This window comes from Falco peregrinus, chromosome 4 (genome assembly GCF_023634155.1).
Source record: "Falco peregrinus isolate bFalPer1 chromosome 4, bFalPer1.pri, whole genome shotgun sequence".
Classification (NCBI taxonomy): Eukaryota; Metazoa; Chordata; class Aves; order Falconiformes; family Falconidae; genus Falco; species Falco peregrinus.
Genome location: NC_073724.1, coordinates 75,198,768 through 75,213,197, shown reverse-complemented (window position 1 = coordinate 75,213,197; position 14,430 = coordinate 75,198,768). Strand labels below are relative to the sequence as shown.

The 14,430-nt window shown below is 41.7% G+C and overlaps 1 protein-coding gene across 10 annotated transcripts in view; it reads right to left on the bottom strand.

The window, feature by feature from the left end:
• The window catches only part of RBM26 (RNA binding motif protein 26), a 74,505-nt gene extending 70,115 nt beyond the window's left edge, over positions 1-4,390 (bottom strand). For 5 of the 10 annotated variants that reach the window (XR_008747078.1, XR_008747077.1, XR_008747079.1 and 2 more), the window contains exon 1: positions 3,896-4,390. Coding sequence is in view for 7 of the 10 variants with exons in the window: in XM_027781011.2 (XP_027636812.1) it covers positions 3,896-3,966 (71 nt within the window). In the remaining 3 variants the exon portion in view is untranslated. The remainder of the gene's footprint in view (positions 1-3,895) is intronic. The other 5 variants (XM_027781013.2, XM_013295974.2, XM_013295976.2 and 2 more) reach the window with 1 other exon arrangement.
• Positions 4,391-14,430: the final 10,040 nt, after the last annotated feature.

Below are 14,430 nucleotides of genomic sequence, written 5' to 3'. Positions count from 1 at the left end.
CAGGACCTGGAATGGACTTGCAGAAAAGAATCCATCACAACAGATATGGCTCAGTGAGGACCTTGTTAGTACTAATTTACTAACTAGTAAGTGACAGACATAAGGTTATAGTCCAAGTTTAATATTATTTCCTAACACTTTACAGGAGCCATGCCATGGACAAGAAAGTGTGTAACACTTTTAGCCATGCATACTGCTGTTTGCAAGCAACGAAGACAACTGTTGATAAATGTCCTTTTAGACAAAGGCAAAGATGTCCTTTACAGAGTCGACTGGAGTTGAACATACACAGTAGTTCTACTCAAATACAGAGGAACCACAGCACACAAAAAAATACTCTTGCCACTTTGTTTACACTGGCACTACATTAACATAGCTGTATCCGTTAACGGTTCTGTGTGCATATTTAGTAATTCTCCGCGCACGAAACTGAGCTGCTTAAAGAGTTATTTCCAAAACCGTAAAAGCAGCTTCTCTTTGGAGGACAGTAGAAAGTTACTAGAGAACTACCACCTCTTAAGCAAAGCTGGACAGCGTAAATGCTCCAGCATGGTAGCATTTGCAGTTTCTGCCTCACTGCAACAATTCCAAACTCAGATAAGGACTGTTTGTATGGAGGATCACCAAAGCTTTGCCAAAGGCCTTAGAGTAGTCCAAATCAAACAAACAAAAAACCCCAACAACCTACCACAAACAAAAAATTCCAAAACTTAAGTCCTCCAGCATCCCTCTCCTCCAAACATTCTTGTCTATGAACTGTATTTCCCAGGGGCACCATGTGAAAGCAATCCAACAACTTAATGTTGGTTCATACAATTACACAACACACTTGTTTCATTACACTAACAAGTCAGCATGCTGTAAATTAGTTTAAAGATAAAACTTCATGATAAAATCAAACAATCTTTATGGATATTGCCATCTTCAAGCTCTAAAACATTGTTTCAGAAGTACACGTTATGGCCTTTGGAACAAGCTATACATCCTGATTAAAACCTGCTAACTACTTGGAAATGGGCAACTTCGAAAATAAAGTATCTTTAATTACTGAGCTCTAGATAACTAGCACATAAATATAGACCTATATAAGTCTATAGAATTTATTTGTCTTCTTAAATGCACTTCTCCCCTTAAAACTACCAAGACAACTCCTCCATAATGATCTAATACAGTGGTGTCTTTCTCAGTCTAGTCAGGAAATTCAGCTGCCTATTTTGCAGCTAAAGGTTTCTGAAAGAGCTAAGAGATAAAAAAAAAAAAAATGCCAAGTATTTTTGTTTCATTGAAAGGAAAAGACAAGTCAAAAATTATCTTCAAACTATGGTAACACCTCCAGATAACCAGCACCTATGGCCCCATTGTACTAGTACTGCACCAAAAGCAGTTATTTCTTTAGAAGTAACTGCACACTAAAACTTTCATACATCCTGAAGCTATGGCTGTAGGCACACATTTCAGATAGCTGAGATCAGAAGCAGCTCCAAGAGTATCTGACTGCTAGGAAATGACAATACTTCTCCACCAATTCCAACATTTAATGGAATAATGCAGTTACACAGGGCACTGTGCAAAACTGAATGACAACTTAATTTAACTGTCTCTGCTGGCTTATTTCCTCCCAAAGGTAAAAATTCAGAGAACTCAACATCCTCCAGGTCAGCAATTCCCTACCCAATGACACATTTTTCCAGCACAACCACTACATTTGAACTGCTCACACACCACATTTAACAGAAACATGTTGGTCCTTTTAGTGCTAAAAAGCAGAAAATTGCACTTACCACAAAAGCTGAAAATCCCGATTTCACCCTTGAACTGCTGACTATCACTAGCAGATAACATAGTTCAATATTGAAACAAATAGAGAAACATGGAATAACCTGAGTTTGCTACCAGTGTAAGATGTTACTACTACAGATCACTAACGAACCCAGCTTGAAAGGAAAGACTTATGAACCATACTGACCTCCAGCTAAATTGTATCTGGCAAACTTTTGATACTTCTTACATTATGAACAGAAACTTTTATTATTCACTGGTGAAAGTTAAAACTTCAGCTCCTGATTCATAATACTCTAGAAAGAGCAGGAAAACTGTAAAAATTAGTTTTCGATACAGATCTGCAAAATCCAAAGAACCTAACCTATTTACTTAATAAAGGGATTTTGAAGTCAGCTGAAGCCCTCCTGTAAATGCCACTAGTGGATTTCCAGTTTCAGATTCCACACAACTTAAAAATGGTCCTTGCAAGCTGTTTGAAGCGAATATATCAATCTTCAGCTGCTAACCAACTGAGACTTAAGTGTGCATGACTTACTTCAAATTACCAACATGTATTCTGGAAATGATTTTCCAAAGTTAAATATTGTCTGTTCCAAGCTTCCTGACAAGCACACTAAATACTACTAAATACTGGTAGTGAACTCCTGATTGCCATTAACAGAATACTCATGCAAAAAACTATCCAGAGAATAACAGGGAGCATTCTGCACAGGAGGACTAGCTGGATCTATTACCACAGAACACAAAGCGCTTTGGTATTCTATTACCAAATAAAAAATAAGATAATATTACCTTATCAATGTGCTCTGTTATACTACTATTACCTTACATTGACCCAAGAGAAAGATTAATTCACCTTCCCAAAACTACACCTTTAGAAGAAGATGCATTTCTTGTTGCAAATAAAATAATCCTACCACAGTCTTAAGGGTCAAACCTTTTATATAAAGGCACTCTGTCATTTGCTGTAGGCCTAATTCAAAATCCACTGAAATTAAGTTTAAGACTCATCTATTTCAGGGTGGTTTGGATTAGGCCCTATGGAAAAAAGCGTGCACACCCCCCTCAAACAAGTTTCGCTTAAAAATGTCCCAGTTTTTTATAACTGTTTCAAGTCATTTCAGCATAAGTGATACAAACTATACACATACATACATATACATAACTAATGGCTACCAAAGCCATAAAGCAGACTCCCCCCCCGCATTTGATAGCGGAGTAAAATTGACTGTGGCCAAACACCTCAGAAGCAAAGTTAATGCTACAATTAATTTTTAAGTTCTAGTTCTACTGACTCAAATCAAGCTCGGGCAATTTAATTCAGACATGTTAAAATGGAGTTTCAGAATGACAAGTGCACGCTTTGCTCTAAAACGTCTGTAGACACCATACTTCCAGAAGATGGAAACCTTGAAAACCAAGTTCACGTCTCAGTTCCACTAAAACATTATTCAGAGAAGGAAGACACTGACTATTTGCAGAAGACTCCCAATTACTCACATGAATGTTATACTTAGAGGCCAAGCAGGTATTCACAAATAGGCAAATTATTCTCTGGGGCTCCTACTCCCAACCGCTCTGCTGATGCAATTTTTATTTGGGGAGAGGGAAACAAGAGTGCATCAAATATTCTAAACAACCGAGAATACGTGTGATGAGTCTATGGAAAGCGCTACTGGGAAGATCCCAGGATCCTGGAAAACATACCAATGGCACCAGAGCTCTCTCAGAGAACATCACTGGACAGGCGGCAGGCAGTGATTATTAACTTGGCCTGCGCGGGGGGACCACTGAGCTGCACACGCAGGCACATTATCTCCCGCTTACCCTGGGCTACAAAGGGAAGGACGAAGGCGGTCGCTAGGGGGGGAAGCTGCATTCTCCGGAGAAAGACGGTCCTACCTCCCAGCCGAGGACGCCGCCGGGAAAACGGGGGAACGACGCAGCTCCCTCACAGCGGGCCGGGGGAGAAGGGCGCCGGGAGGGCATCTCCCGGGATGCCCTCACGGGCCTCTCCGGCAGCGCAGTCCCTCCCCTGAGGATCCCCGTCTTTTCCAGGGGAAGGTTTATTTTGTAGGGGGCGGGAGAAAGAGGAAGGGTCGCGGCTACTCACATGGGCTCCAAGGTTTTGCTGAGCCAGGATTTCAGCGCCTCGAAGTTTTCTATGATCATTTTAACCACCATTCAGAGCGGCCCGGGCCCCCCGCCTCCCCGGCAGCAGCAGCAACAACGGCGGCGGGGTCCGCGCCGCCCCGCCGGCCGGGACCCCGGCTCCCGCCGCACCTCCCCCCACCCGCCGAGACCGCGGCCGCCTCCCGGTTCGGCAGAGACCGCCTGGCAGGGCCGGAGGCCCAGCGCCACGAAGGGGGCGGACCCAGCCGAGCAACGGCTGCTCCCTGCGGGCCCCGCTCTCGCCGCTCCTTGGCCAGGAGCGCGGTCCGGCCGCTCCACAGTTCCCCCCCCCCCACCTCAGCGGCGGGCGGAGGGCAGCGGGGGCGACGGGCCCCACAAGCGGCGGGCCCCGAGCGCAGCTCTGAAACGCACCACCCCCCTTCCCCTCAGCCGCAGAGCCAGACGGAGCAAGCTAGCAAGCAGGTAAAATGGCGGCGCCCCGCTGTCGCGAGATTTAGGAGTCTCGCGAGGACAGGAGGCGCGCGGGGGCTGCCGGGAGGCGGGGCCGGGCGGGGCCGGCAGGGGAGGGCGGCGGTGCTGAGGCACGGGCGGTAGGGGCCGCCGTTCGGGCCCGGCCGGCAGCCAGAGGATATCGCCTGCCGGTGTGCTCGCCCGCCCGCCGTTCTCCCGAGAGGGAACAGCGTTCCCCCGGCCTCCCGGGCAGTCATAATAAAGAAACGCGCCCTGGAGAAGCGTAAAGGGAGACACAGCGAGTGCTCCCTCCCGCGTGGCTCAAACTCACACAAGTGTTTGCCAAAATAAAAATAAATATAGTTTATTTAAAAAAAGATCGGAGTAAAAAATTTCGCCGAAGACTTGGGAGCTGGCCTGTGTACTCTGGAAGTAGGGGCGGTATGGGGCGCTGCGGTGGGCACCAGCCCACACGCGGTGGTTCCCTGGCAGGATCAGGCCCAGCAAGGAGCGGAGCCCAGAGACAGTGGGGGTGCCAGGGCTGGCCCCCAAAAACCTGGTGCCCACCAGTGCGGGGCCTTCCCATGAAAAGTTAACATATGCCACTGCTTTTGCCAGTACTCTAGATTAACTCAGTGCTGAAGGAAAATGTCCACAGTGGATGTACCTCAGTTGGTTTGGTGGGTTTGTGAAAGACCGGTGTCTTACCTGAGCTCCCAAGTGAGGGGTTTTGCACAGTCGATCAACAAAGGCGAGTATTTCAAGGAAATGGTTCACCCTGCCTTTCTTGGGGAAGAGTGGATGACTCTCCAACTGCCTGCCTGGTTTTCTCAGAGAGGAACTTCAGGTGATTAATTTATATTAGCCAGCAACCATGGTCCTGGCTGACCTCCTGATTCATGAGCGTCCTGAGCTCCTACGTTTGTCATGCAGAGTCGGGATACAGCAGAAGGAGGCTTAGAGAACTGGGGTGAAGGTGAGAAGATGTGTTTGGGTATGAGGTAGGATGTCTGCCTCTTTTCCCAGCATGGGAATGCCTTCAAGGTCTGTCCGAGCTTCATCTTTTCCATGGGAACCCACCACTAGTACTTACTGCTGTTTGAAAAATCTCAGCTTTACTTTGCTGCATCTGTAATGGAGCAAGGGTCATTGGCAATTGTTATTTTGAGCAAGGGTTATTTGCAATCTTCTGTGCCACCAAGAAGCACTTGACTTGAGCAGAGAGACAGTCAAGAAATACAGTATCTGAAACAGCTAAATAAGAGCTGGAGGAGGCTAAGGCTGCCTGCACGCAATTATCTGTGGCTTGATTATCATCCCTGAAAGTTTGTTGAAAACTGGAGGGTGTAGCAAGCCAACCAAATAAATTCCTAGCTTAGTAGGTACTTCAGTGAGGACTTCCCAATTACAAGATATACTTCAGTTTCCTTGCATAGTGGAGAGTGAATAGCAAAATCACCAGAGCCTGAAATTCTCTGGAGACTGTTCCATAGCCATCCAAAACATCCTTGGCTCACAGTCACCAACTGGTAACTTAACCCTCCCTGAACATGTAAAAAGGGTCACTAAGCTTGGGATTCTCATGGGTCTTTGAAGGGACAGACACATAGAAATTAGGCATTGTGATAAGAATCTAAATTTGTTTTTGGATCTAGCCCTTAATCCTTTGCAAAAAAGTGGAAACAATTCAGGCAAGCACTGTGTTGGTCCACTTCACTCTCATCTTTTTAACTACTTTTGATCCTTGAGTATACAATGGCCAGCAAGACAACACAGCCTCTAAAGCTTTCCCCACCTAAAATGCATGGATATAATAATGGTAGCAAATTCTGTGTTTGACTTTTCATTTTCTACAATGCTTTCCAGCCATTCAGAAGCACAGCACTGTAAGTAAATGAAATCTGTGATCAGGAAAAGGATTTCACAAATACATTTTATGCACTTGTCTATATGCAGTAATATTTGAACGTTACTGTTGATAGAAGTATGCTGTTGTCACACTTCTATGCTGATATTCAGAGTAACTAAAGTAAATAAATAAATGCTGACATACCCAGTTCTAGAGTTTGCAGACTTGAAATCTTAAGGCCTTATAAATATTTAGATTCTGTATTTTCAGTAGTGACTGAAGCGGTCTGTATCATCTTTCAGGAGATTTTCATTTAATTTCACAGCAGGAATTAGAGGAGTAGAAAGTAAATTTTTTTATTAGTTCTGAAGAAATCATTTCCTCTGAAATATAAAGGTGCTGTTATACAGAAGATTATTTTTATTTAAGACACAACATCTTTAGGTTCTTAATAACAATTTAAAAAACACAAAATAAGGAATAGTCTTTACTTAAATCAAAATTCAGTCACACATGAAATCAGTACTTTAACTGAAAAAAATCCTGAAGATCATATTTCATTTAATGCAACATAATGGAGAATCTGTGCAAAGGGTCAAAGTAATTATTAACTTCTACAATGTCATATTTCTGTGAGACAAATAAATTCCTATTTCCCTTGTAGCTGTTCAGTGTAAAATTCATGAACTGGGAAAGGGAAAATAAAATACATGCTGATTTTTATCCTTACCTGTACAATTAAAGCCTTGAAGAAGATAGTAAGAAAAAACCCAAATGTTTTAAAAGATTGCATAGCAGCAAAAGAAGAATTGAGCATGCTCTTCTTAGATTTCAACAATTTAACACCTTCATTTAAAAAAACAGCTCCTGCTGCTAAATGATAGTGATATTCTGTATCGTGTATGTGATCTATGAACACCAAACATTTAATAGGAACTAAATAATATAAATCTCAAAAATACAAGAATAGACATATATATTCTGTGGATTAATATAAAAAGTGCATTTTAGCATCAGTAGTCTTAAAATATAAATAAATTGTTATGTTAATAAAGAAATAAAAATCTAATTCCCTTATTTATTCATGCATCAGATTTACAGATTCCTAACAGCCCTTTTGGCTTACAAAAAGTTTGCTAAGTTCTTCGGAGTAGTACAGGTGCTTTCATATAGTAACTCCCAAAGTTCATAGGTTTGGTGTGCGCTTGGTTTATGGTTGTCTTATCAACTCAATTTAGTGACCTTTGACATCTAAAAATAATGGCTTGTATTTATTCACATTTTTATTGTTTCACCTGTTCACGTGAGAGCTGAATGTTGCCAGCCAAGACAGAGATACCAATCCTTCCTGAGATTTCTGAGATTTTATTTCTGCTGACTCCTCTCTAAAGCCATTGGACTTGTGCTCATAAACAATCTTTGTTAATATGTAAAGCTGCAATTTTTAAGTGTTAAATATTTTCCTTTGAAAACTCACATTTTGTTAAATGTCCATAGATCTCTTTTTAACTCCCTTTAATTTTTTAATACAAAAACTAGTTGTAGAAGATAACTTTGGGGCACATCCATCTTTTTGCCAAACCTATCCTACTTTCATCAGTCAATGTTTATGTCGTAGAGAAAAGAGGTTCTTTTTTTTGGCTGGTTTTGGGGTTTTTTTGTTTGTTTTAAGTGAGATTAATTTTTTGGAAGCTGCAGAATGGTCTATGGCATTATGAATTTTTCCAATCCTTCTAATGCTTTATCTTTATATTTAGGAAAACACAACTGCATTTGCAATTGGATTTAAACATTCATCTCTGATTGCGGGTTTTCTGCTAGTGTTAAATTTGATTCTGGTTTTGCATAGAGATGAAATCCACCAGTTCCAGACTTGGGGCCCCTCGTGTCTCTCAGAAAAAGCATTTAAGCAGTACAGTCCTCAGATGTATCTGACTGGGTGGTCTGGAGATCAGGGGTTCCACAATCCGTGCAGCGTACCACGCCCCCTAGCATCAACACATGGGCTAAAACAGCAGGGCTGATGAAGCTGGATGGCAGCAGGATGGCTTGATGGAAAAAAAATCCTTTTTTGTATGTTGTTCAGATTTTTCCTTTGTACTTTCATTGAGTTTTGGGTTTTGGTTTTAGTTCCTATTTAGATATGTGTAGATGTACATCTGTACATCTGTATATGTACTGTCTTTGCTCTGTGTAGAAGGGTCAAATGATATTCCTCCTGATACTCCTTGTCTGCTCTATAGTGAGTTTCATCTCAGCATCAATATGAGTTTTGAGGATAATGTCACAGAATGGATCCCCACCTGAAGACTTCCCTTTCTGCCCTTCACAAACAGCAAATGTCTGTCAATTCCTGAGCGTCTGAGAGCTGAGGCACTTCTACCTTTCTTCATAAATACACCTACTAGTGCTTCAACAGAGCAGCAGGTCAGCTTTGTAGTACTCTTACATGACTGTGCTTCAAAAAGATCAATGTTTATATGAAAATCTACTCCTTTGCTTTTTTACTGTTGACTCCTGCATAGGAATTGAATCAAAATAAGCCATTGCTACTTAAAAACTGGGACCTCTAAAACCTCTCAAAGCAGATGGTCTTTGAGATCTCAATGTCTTTCTCTAATCTTGAAACCACAAAACCTTATTCATTAAATAAGCTATGGACATTAGATCACTTTCCATGACCATTGTCATTCTATACAACAGACCTAAGCTATGGGATTGTGTATCTCTCCTGTTTTCTGCTGCTGCAGGAAGAAGATATGTGATACAGCTGGAGAAAAGTGCTCTGTGTGGCCCTACTTGAGCAGGGGGATCGGGCCAGATGACCTCCAGAGGTCCCTTCCAACCTTTTCTATCCCATGATTCTATGAAAGGCTTTTGGCAGTGTCCCAAAGCCAGAGGTGTTTGAAGTATTTGTATTTGGTGCATGTAGCATTTAGCCTGAGATTGCAAGTCATAGAATTGAGCATTGCTTATCTGAACTGACATAACAGTTGTTTAACAGGTTTTCTTGAAAGCCAAGGGCAGAACAAGTTGTTGCAGTCAAAAGTCCTATCTACAAACTCTGTGGGGTTTATTATTGTTTAAATATAGAGGCATTACCAGTAGTCGATATGTAACAACATACATCACGCTTCTGAAGTCACACTATGCTAAGTCTATATTATCTATCTCTAAATGGCCTTGTGTTTCAAAAGATTAAATGGGTCAGTTTTGTAATACAAGATGTACGTGTTGTGGAACCTCATTAGCATGTACTAATGCATGGACAGGATTGCTTCACTTTAACAATGGCAGCAAAATTAAGCTTAACCCCTGCTTGCGTCTATGGGAAGGATGACTGAGAAAGGGCCCAGGGTGTAATTAATACCCCCTCTTCTTCCCAAAATGCGGTGGAGCAGGAAAGGAAAGACATAGTTCATAACTCTGCCCCTACGACACCAACCAGCAGAGCTTCATCTTCCAGAAATCTTCTTAGTGCAGTCAGCAAGTACCAACTGTGTCATTCTGGTCTGTGTGAGCAAATGATTACGGGACAGAGCCACACCTGGATTTGTGCCTGCACATGGGATAGGCATCCGCCCGTGTTCCCCAGTTCCCTCAGGCAAACTGCTGTGATGGAGGCAGCTGTGAGGCCACCATGCCTTGCAGGAACACAGCAGCTCCATGAGCCTGGGCGAGGCTGGAGGCAGCTGTGATGTTGATGACAGCACTGTGGTCTCAGCTTTCGTGTTGAGAAGCACGTGCTCTCTGTGTGGGATTTACTGCTAGGGAAGGGAGGCTGGCTTCCTAGTAATTAAGTAGGTCCATCCCAAATGTTATTTCCAAACTCCTGTTGGTGGTGCGTCTCATACACCAGCTAATGCTCTGCCCCATTTTTGGCAGTCTCCTGCAGTTTTGGGCCACATTGCACAACACGTGGACTGTTGACTCCTGGAGTAGCAAATTTTGAGTCAGTGCTGTCTAGCGTATTTTGCTATGCAAATCCTATGCAGAAATAGAAAACACAGTATTCTTTCCATTTCAGATGTCAGTCAAACACAAACCATAGGAAGAAACGAGCAGAATCTTGATTTTGCCCTTCCTGCTACCCCTTATGCCCATCCCATCTTCCCATTAAATTGAACAAGTGTAGAGAAAAATTATTTTTCTGAACCAGTGATTGTGCAGGATGCACCACGCTGTGGAGGTAAGGCATTCCTGAGCCATGGTATGAACCTCCTTTGCCTCTGAGATGGCTCAGCTATCTAATCAAACTTGTAGTAAATGAAAATAATAATCACAAGTGGCAGAATGTACTTTATCTGTTTGTCTTGAAACCATTAATTTAGTTTTAACTATAAATGAATAGTCTTTCCAGTTAAAACTGAATCCCAGCCTTCATTAAAGGCTGCCCTGGCAAGACACATGACTAATCCAGCAAGGATGGCTTCGTACTACAGATGTAAGAGCTTCGCGTTAAATGTATTAGAAATGCTGTCAAAGAATTTTAAAGGATACTGTCTGTCATATCTGAGGTGAAAGTTGAATTGTTTACACTACCTGTTCTTTGCAATAGACTACTGTATACAGAATCACATAAGGTGAAGCTATGAAGTCTTGGTTGGACAAGTTCTTCCTACAGAAATACACAAGTAAATTGCTCCTAAGAGGATGAGGCTATCTTCTTTTTATTTCTGTTACTGTTTGTGTTGGGGGAGTTACTGGGTTTACAATTAAATAATTAAAAAGGATCTAATTTTAGCATTGAAAAGGTTATTTAAATTTTCTTTGTGAAAATTTTATTAGGTAAACTATTATTTTGAAGTTTTCAGATTGCCCGCCACAGAGATCATGATTTCTATAACTGATTGGATTATTAAAAATTACTGCAGTATTACAAATAGTGAACGAGGGCTGTCATCCATTGTGCAAGGAGTTTTTATATTTTTCAACTGTCAGATTTTGGAAAAATATTCAGGAAGTTTGGAAATAAAATATTTTTATATTTTATATTCAAATTTCCATTTGAATCAACTTCTAATTTTCTCTTTAAGGAAGCTGAATCAGTATGGTGCTTTACGTTTTTGTTTGTTGCTCACAAGCCTCAGCCCTGATGTCAGTATGGTTGGGATTTGCTTAGGTCACTGTTGCTCCAGAGCCAGAAGAGGGAGCACAGACATTGTTTCTTCTTGCTTTCACTACAGGTCATTCTGTAGTGAAAACTATTTCACAGGGGAAAATCACTTCATCTGTTTTTAGAGGAGATGTAATTGATTTTTTTCTCATATTTTTTAAAAGATTTTAAAATAAAATTTAATTAAGAGAAAATTAAGAACGGTGTACTTTCATCAATCTGTATCAGGCAAAAAAATCTGTTTGTAATTTTATGAATGGCTGGTATAGTATTTAAAGATTTTTAACACCTTTTACAGGGTATTTTTATAAATTTTCTTCAGCAGCCACTGAGGAAGGTGAAGCTTATCAGAATCCAAATACAGTAGAAAAACTTGATTCACATCAGTCTAATATTAGAACGCGTCTGTAAGCATGTTGTTATATTTATATTCTAACTTCAGCTTATGTATTTACTGAGTAATTTTTAGATATACACAAAGGATACATAAATTCTCTCCAACTTTTTAACAGAAATTGTTAGAATCTCTCATATCTCACCTCTCATAATTTCTTGTACTTCTCAGTTGTTACAATTTTTCATACAACTTAGATGTTCTGACTTTGTAGAGAAAGTCATCAGAAAGTGCCTTGTTGCACCTGATAATTTCTACTACTTAATCTGTTGATATTGGAGGGTCACGCTGCTTTCCTGTAGCAGGACTTGTGTAAAGCTTTTTTAAGAATTCCCTGAATAAAATTAGTATGTATCATCTGTGTGATGGCTCTGCAAGTACTGAAAACCACTCTTACGTTTTGGTTTCACTTTTATGCCTTTTGTTTTGTCAAAACTGGCTTATATGTGAGAGCAGGACCCAAGATCATGTATGGATTACTCTTTCCAAAAGTGGACATTTGCAAGGGATGTATGGCATTATGATCTTGATCTCGTCCTCTTGTATAAGCATAGTTAAATACTGCACTTACTCTTCAAATTGGTCTTTTTGCTACTCCCTGTGAGATAAATTATACCCCAGTAAATGAATGGAAGCTTAACCAGCGAGTTGTGGCCTCACAAAAATGTAAGTAGATTTTGTGTTAGATTTAAATGAAACCAGCTTTTTTCTTATCTCTTGTTCATGCCAACAGCTGTCTTTTGAATAGTACCATACGTGTTCCTTCAAATCTTTTCCTCAAGTCAGTGTTTTTCGAAGAATTCTTGTGGGTGGCCAGATCATTAATGATGTTTATTTGTATTTTAAATTAATCTTATAGATCCTATTGACTAGGTTTGAACTTCAGGTCCTAAAGGCATTAACTCAGGAAAACTCCACAAACAGAATTATTGTGGTTGGCATTGAAATAATATAAGGAGAATATTACTTATACTGTATTCTGGATATCCTACTGGATGTATTGTATTTTGAGCACATATTCCTGTGCTGATACTGCAGAATGGTCACATTCACAAATCCAAAAGTTTATACCTTAGCATAGTTGTGTTGAAGCCAATGAAACTGCAGCCCACAGGAGTCTTTTCATTTAGCATATTCATCCCTAGGATAGCCCTACTGCCGTAGTGATTTGAGTTTAGTTGAGAATTCCCAAATTTTAAAATTAAACAATTACCGAAAAAGAAGAAACAGGAAAGAAAAAAAGAAAGAGAACCAAACAGACACAACGCACATAGAACCCCACAGCAGGGAAAAGGATTTGTAAATGCCTGTTAAGAACTGTAAGGGTGAAGGTATGCCCTGTAACCAAAGAACATTTTTGTTAGCTACTAGATGGAGAATAAGTTGTTAAATCTCAGTAAGATGGACAGTTTTCTGGTGGGCAGAAGTGGGCATTTTGAGATGCCCACAATACAGTGCTCACAGTAAAATCCTTTGATAGAGGACCCACCAGTAGCAGTCCCCATTTGAGAAGTACTGGATACTGTGCTGAGCTCCCAGGCAGTAATTCTGTAATTTGTCACTAGAGAGAAAACAGGCCAGAGAGATAGCCACAAACATTATCAAATTCAACACAGAATGGAACATGGCAGTGCATATTCTAGCAGCCAGCACAGAAGTCATTGTCATTGAAGATGTGTTGGAGACACAACATCCCAGAAGCACAATGGGTTGCAACAGACCAAGCCCTGGTCCTTCCCTCTTTGCATAGCATCATGCAGTGTCACTAGACTACAGATGCTAACTCCACCAGTCTATGGTTATCTGTAGATTAACAGATCCTGTTCCAGAAGTCATTTTTCTCTACAGATTGTCAGTGGCCCAAGTCCAGGCATCATGGAGTCTCACAGTGATGGCCATGATTAACAATTCAACTTCTTACTTACAAAGGGTTGCAGTGAATGGGTTTACCTCTGGCTGGTGACTAGTCACCAGTGCTGTTCCTTAGGGCTCAGTTCTAGGGCCAGTAATGTTCAATACTTTTATCAATGATCTAGATGCAGGAGTTGAATGCACCTCCAGTAGTCTGATGATGATACTGAAGTGGGAGGTGCTGTTGACTCTTTCAAGGAACAAGAGGCCTTGTAGAGGTATTTGGATAGATTGGAACATTGAACAATCATCAGTGGAATGAAATTTAACAAGAACGAATACTGGATTCTCCACCTGGGATGGAGTACCGCTGGGTACAAGTATAAACTGGGGGGGAGGTGGCTAGAGAGCAGCCCTGCAGAAAGGGGTCTGTGGGGGCTGGTCGACAGCAGGCTCAGTGCGAGTCAGCAGCGTGCCCTGGCAGCCAAGGGGGCAACCCGCATCCTGGGGTGCATCAAACACAGCACAACCAGCCGGTCAGAGAGGTGATTATCCTGCTGTGTTCAGCGCTGGTGTGGCCTCACCATGAGTCCTATGTGCATTTCTGGGCCCCACAATATAAGAAGGATGTGAAGGTCCTTGGATGCTTCTAGAGGAGAGCAACAAAGCTGGTGAAGGGCTGGAAGACATGTCCCATGGCAAGTGGCTAAGGACTTTGGGCTCATCTAGTTTGGAGAAAAGGAGGCCCAGGGGCGACCTCATTGCTCTCTGCAGCTTCCCTGAGGAGGCGGAGTGGGGAGGGAGGTGCAGAGCTCTTCTCCTGGGTATCCAGTGAAAGGATGTGTTCATTCCAGT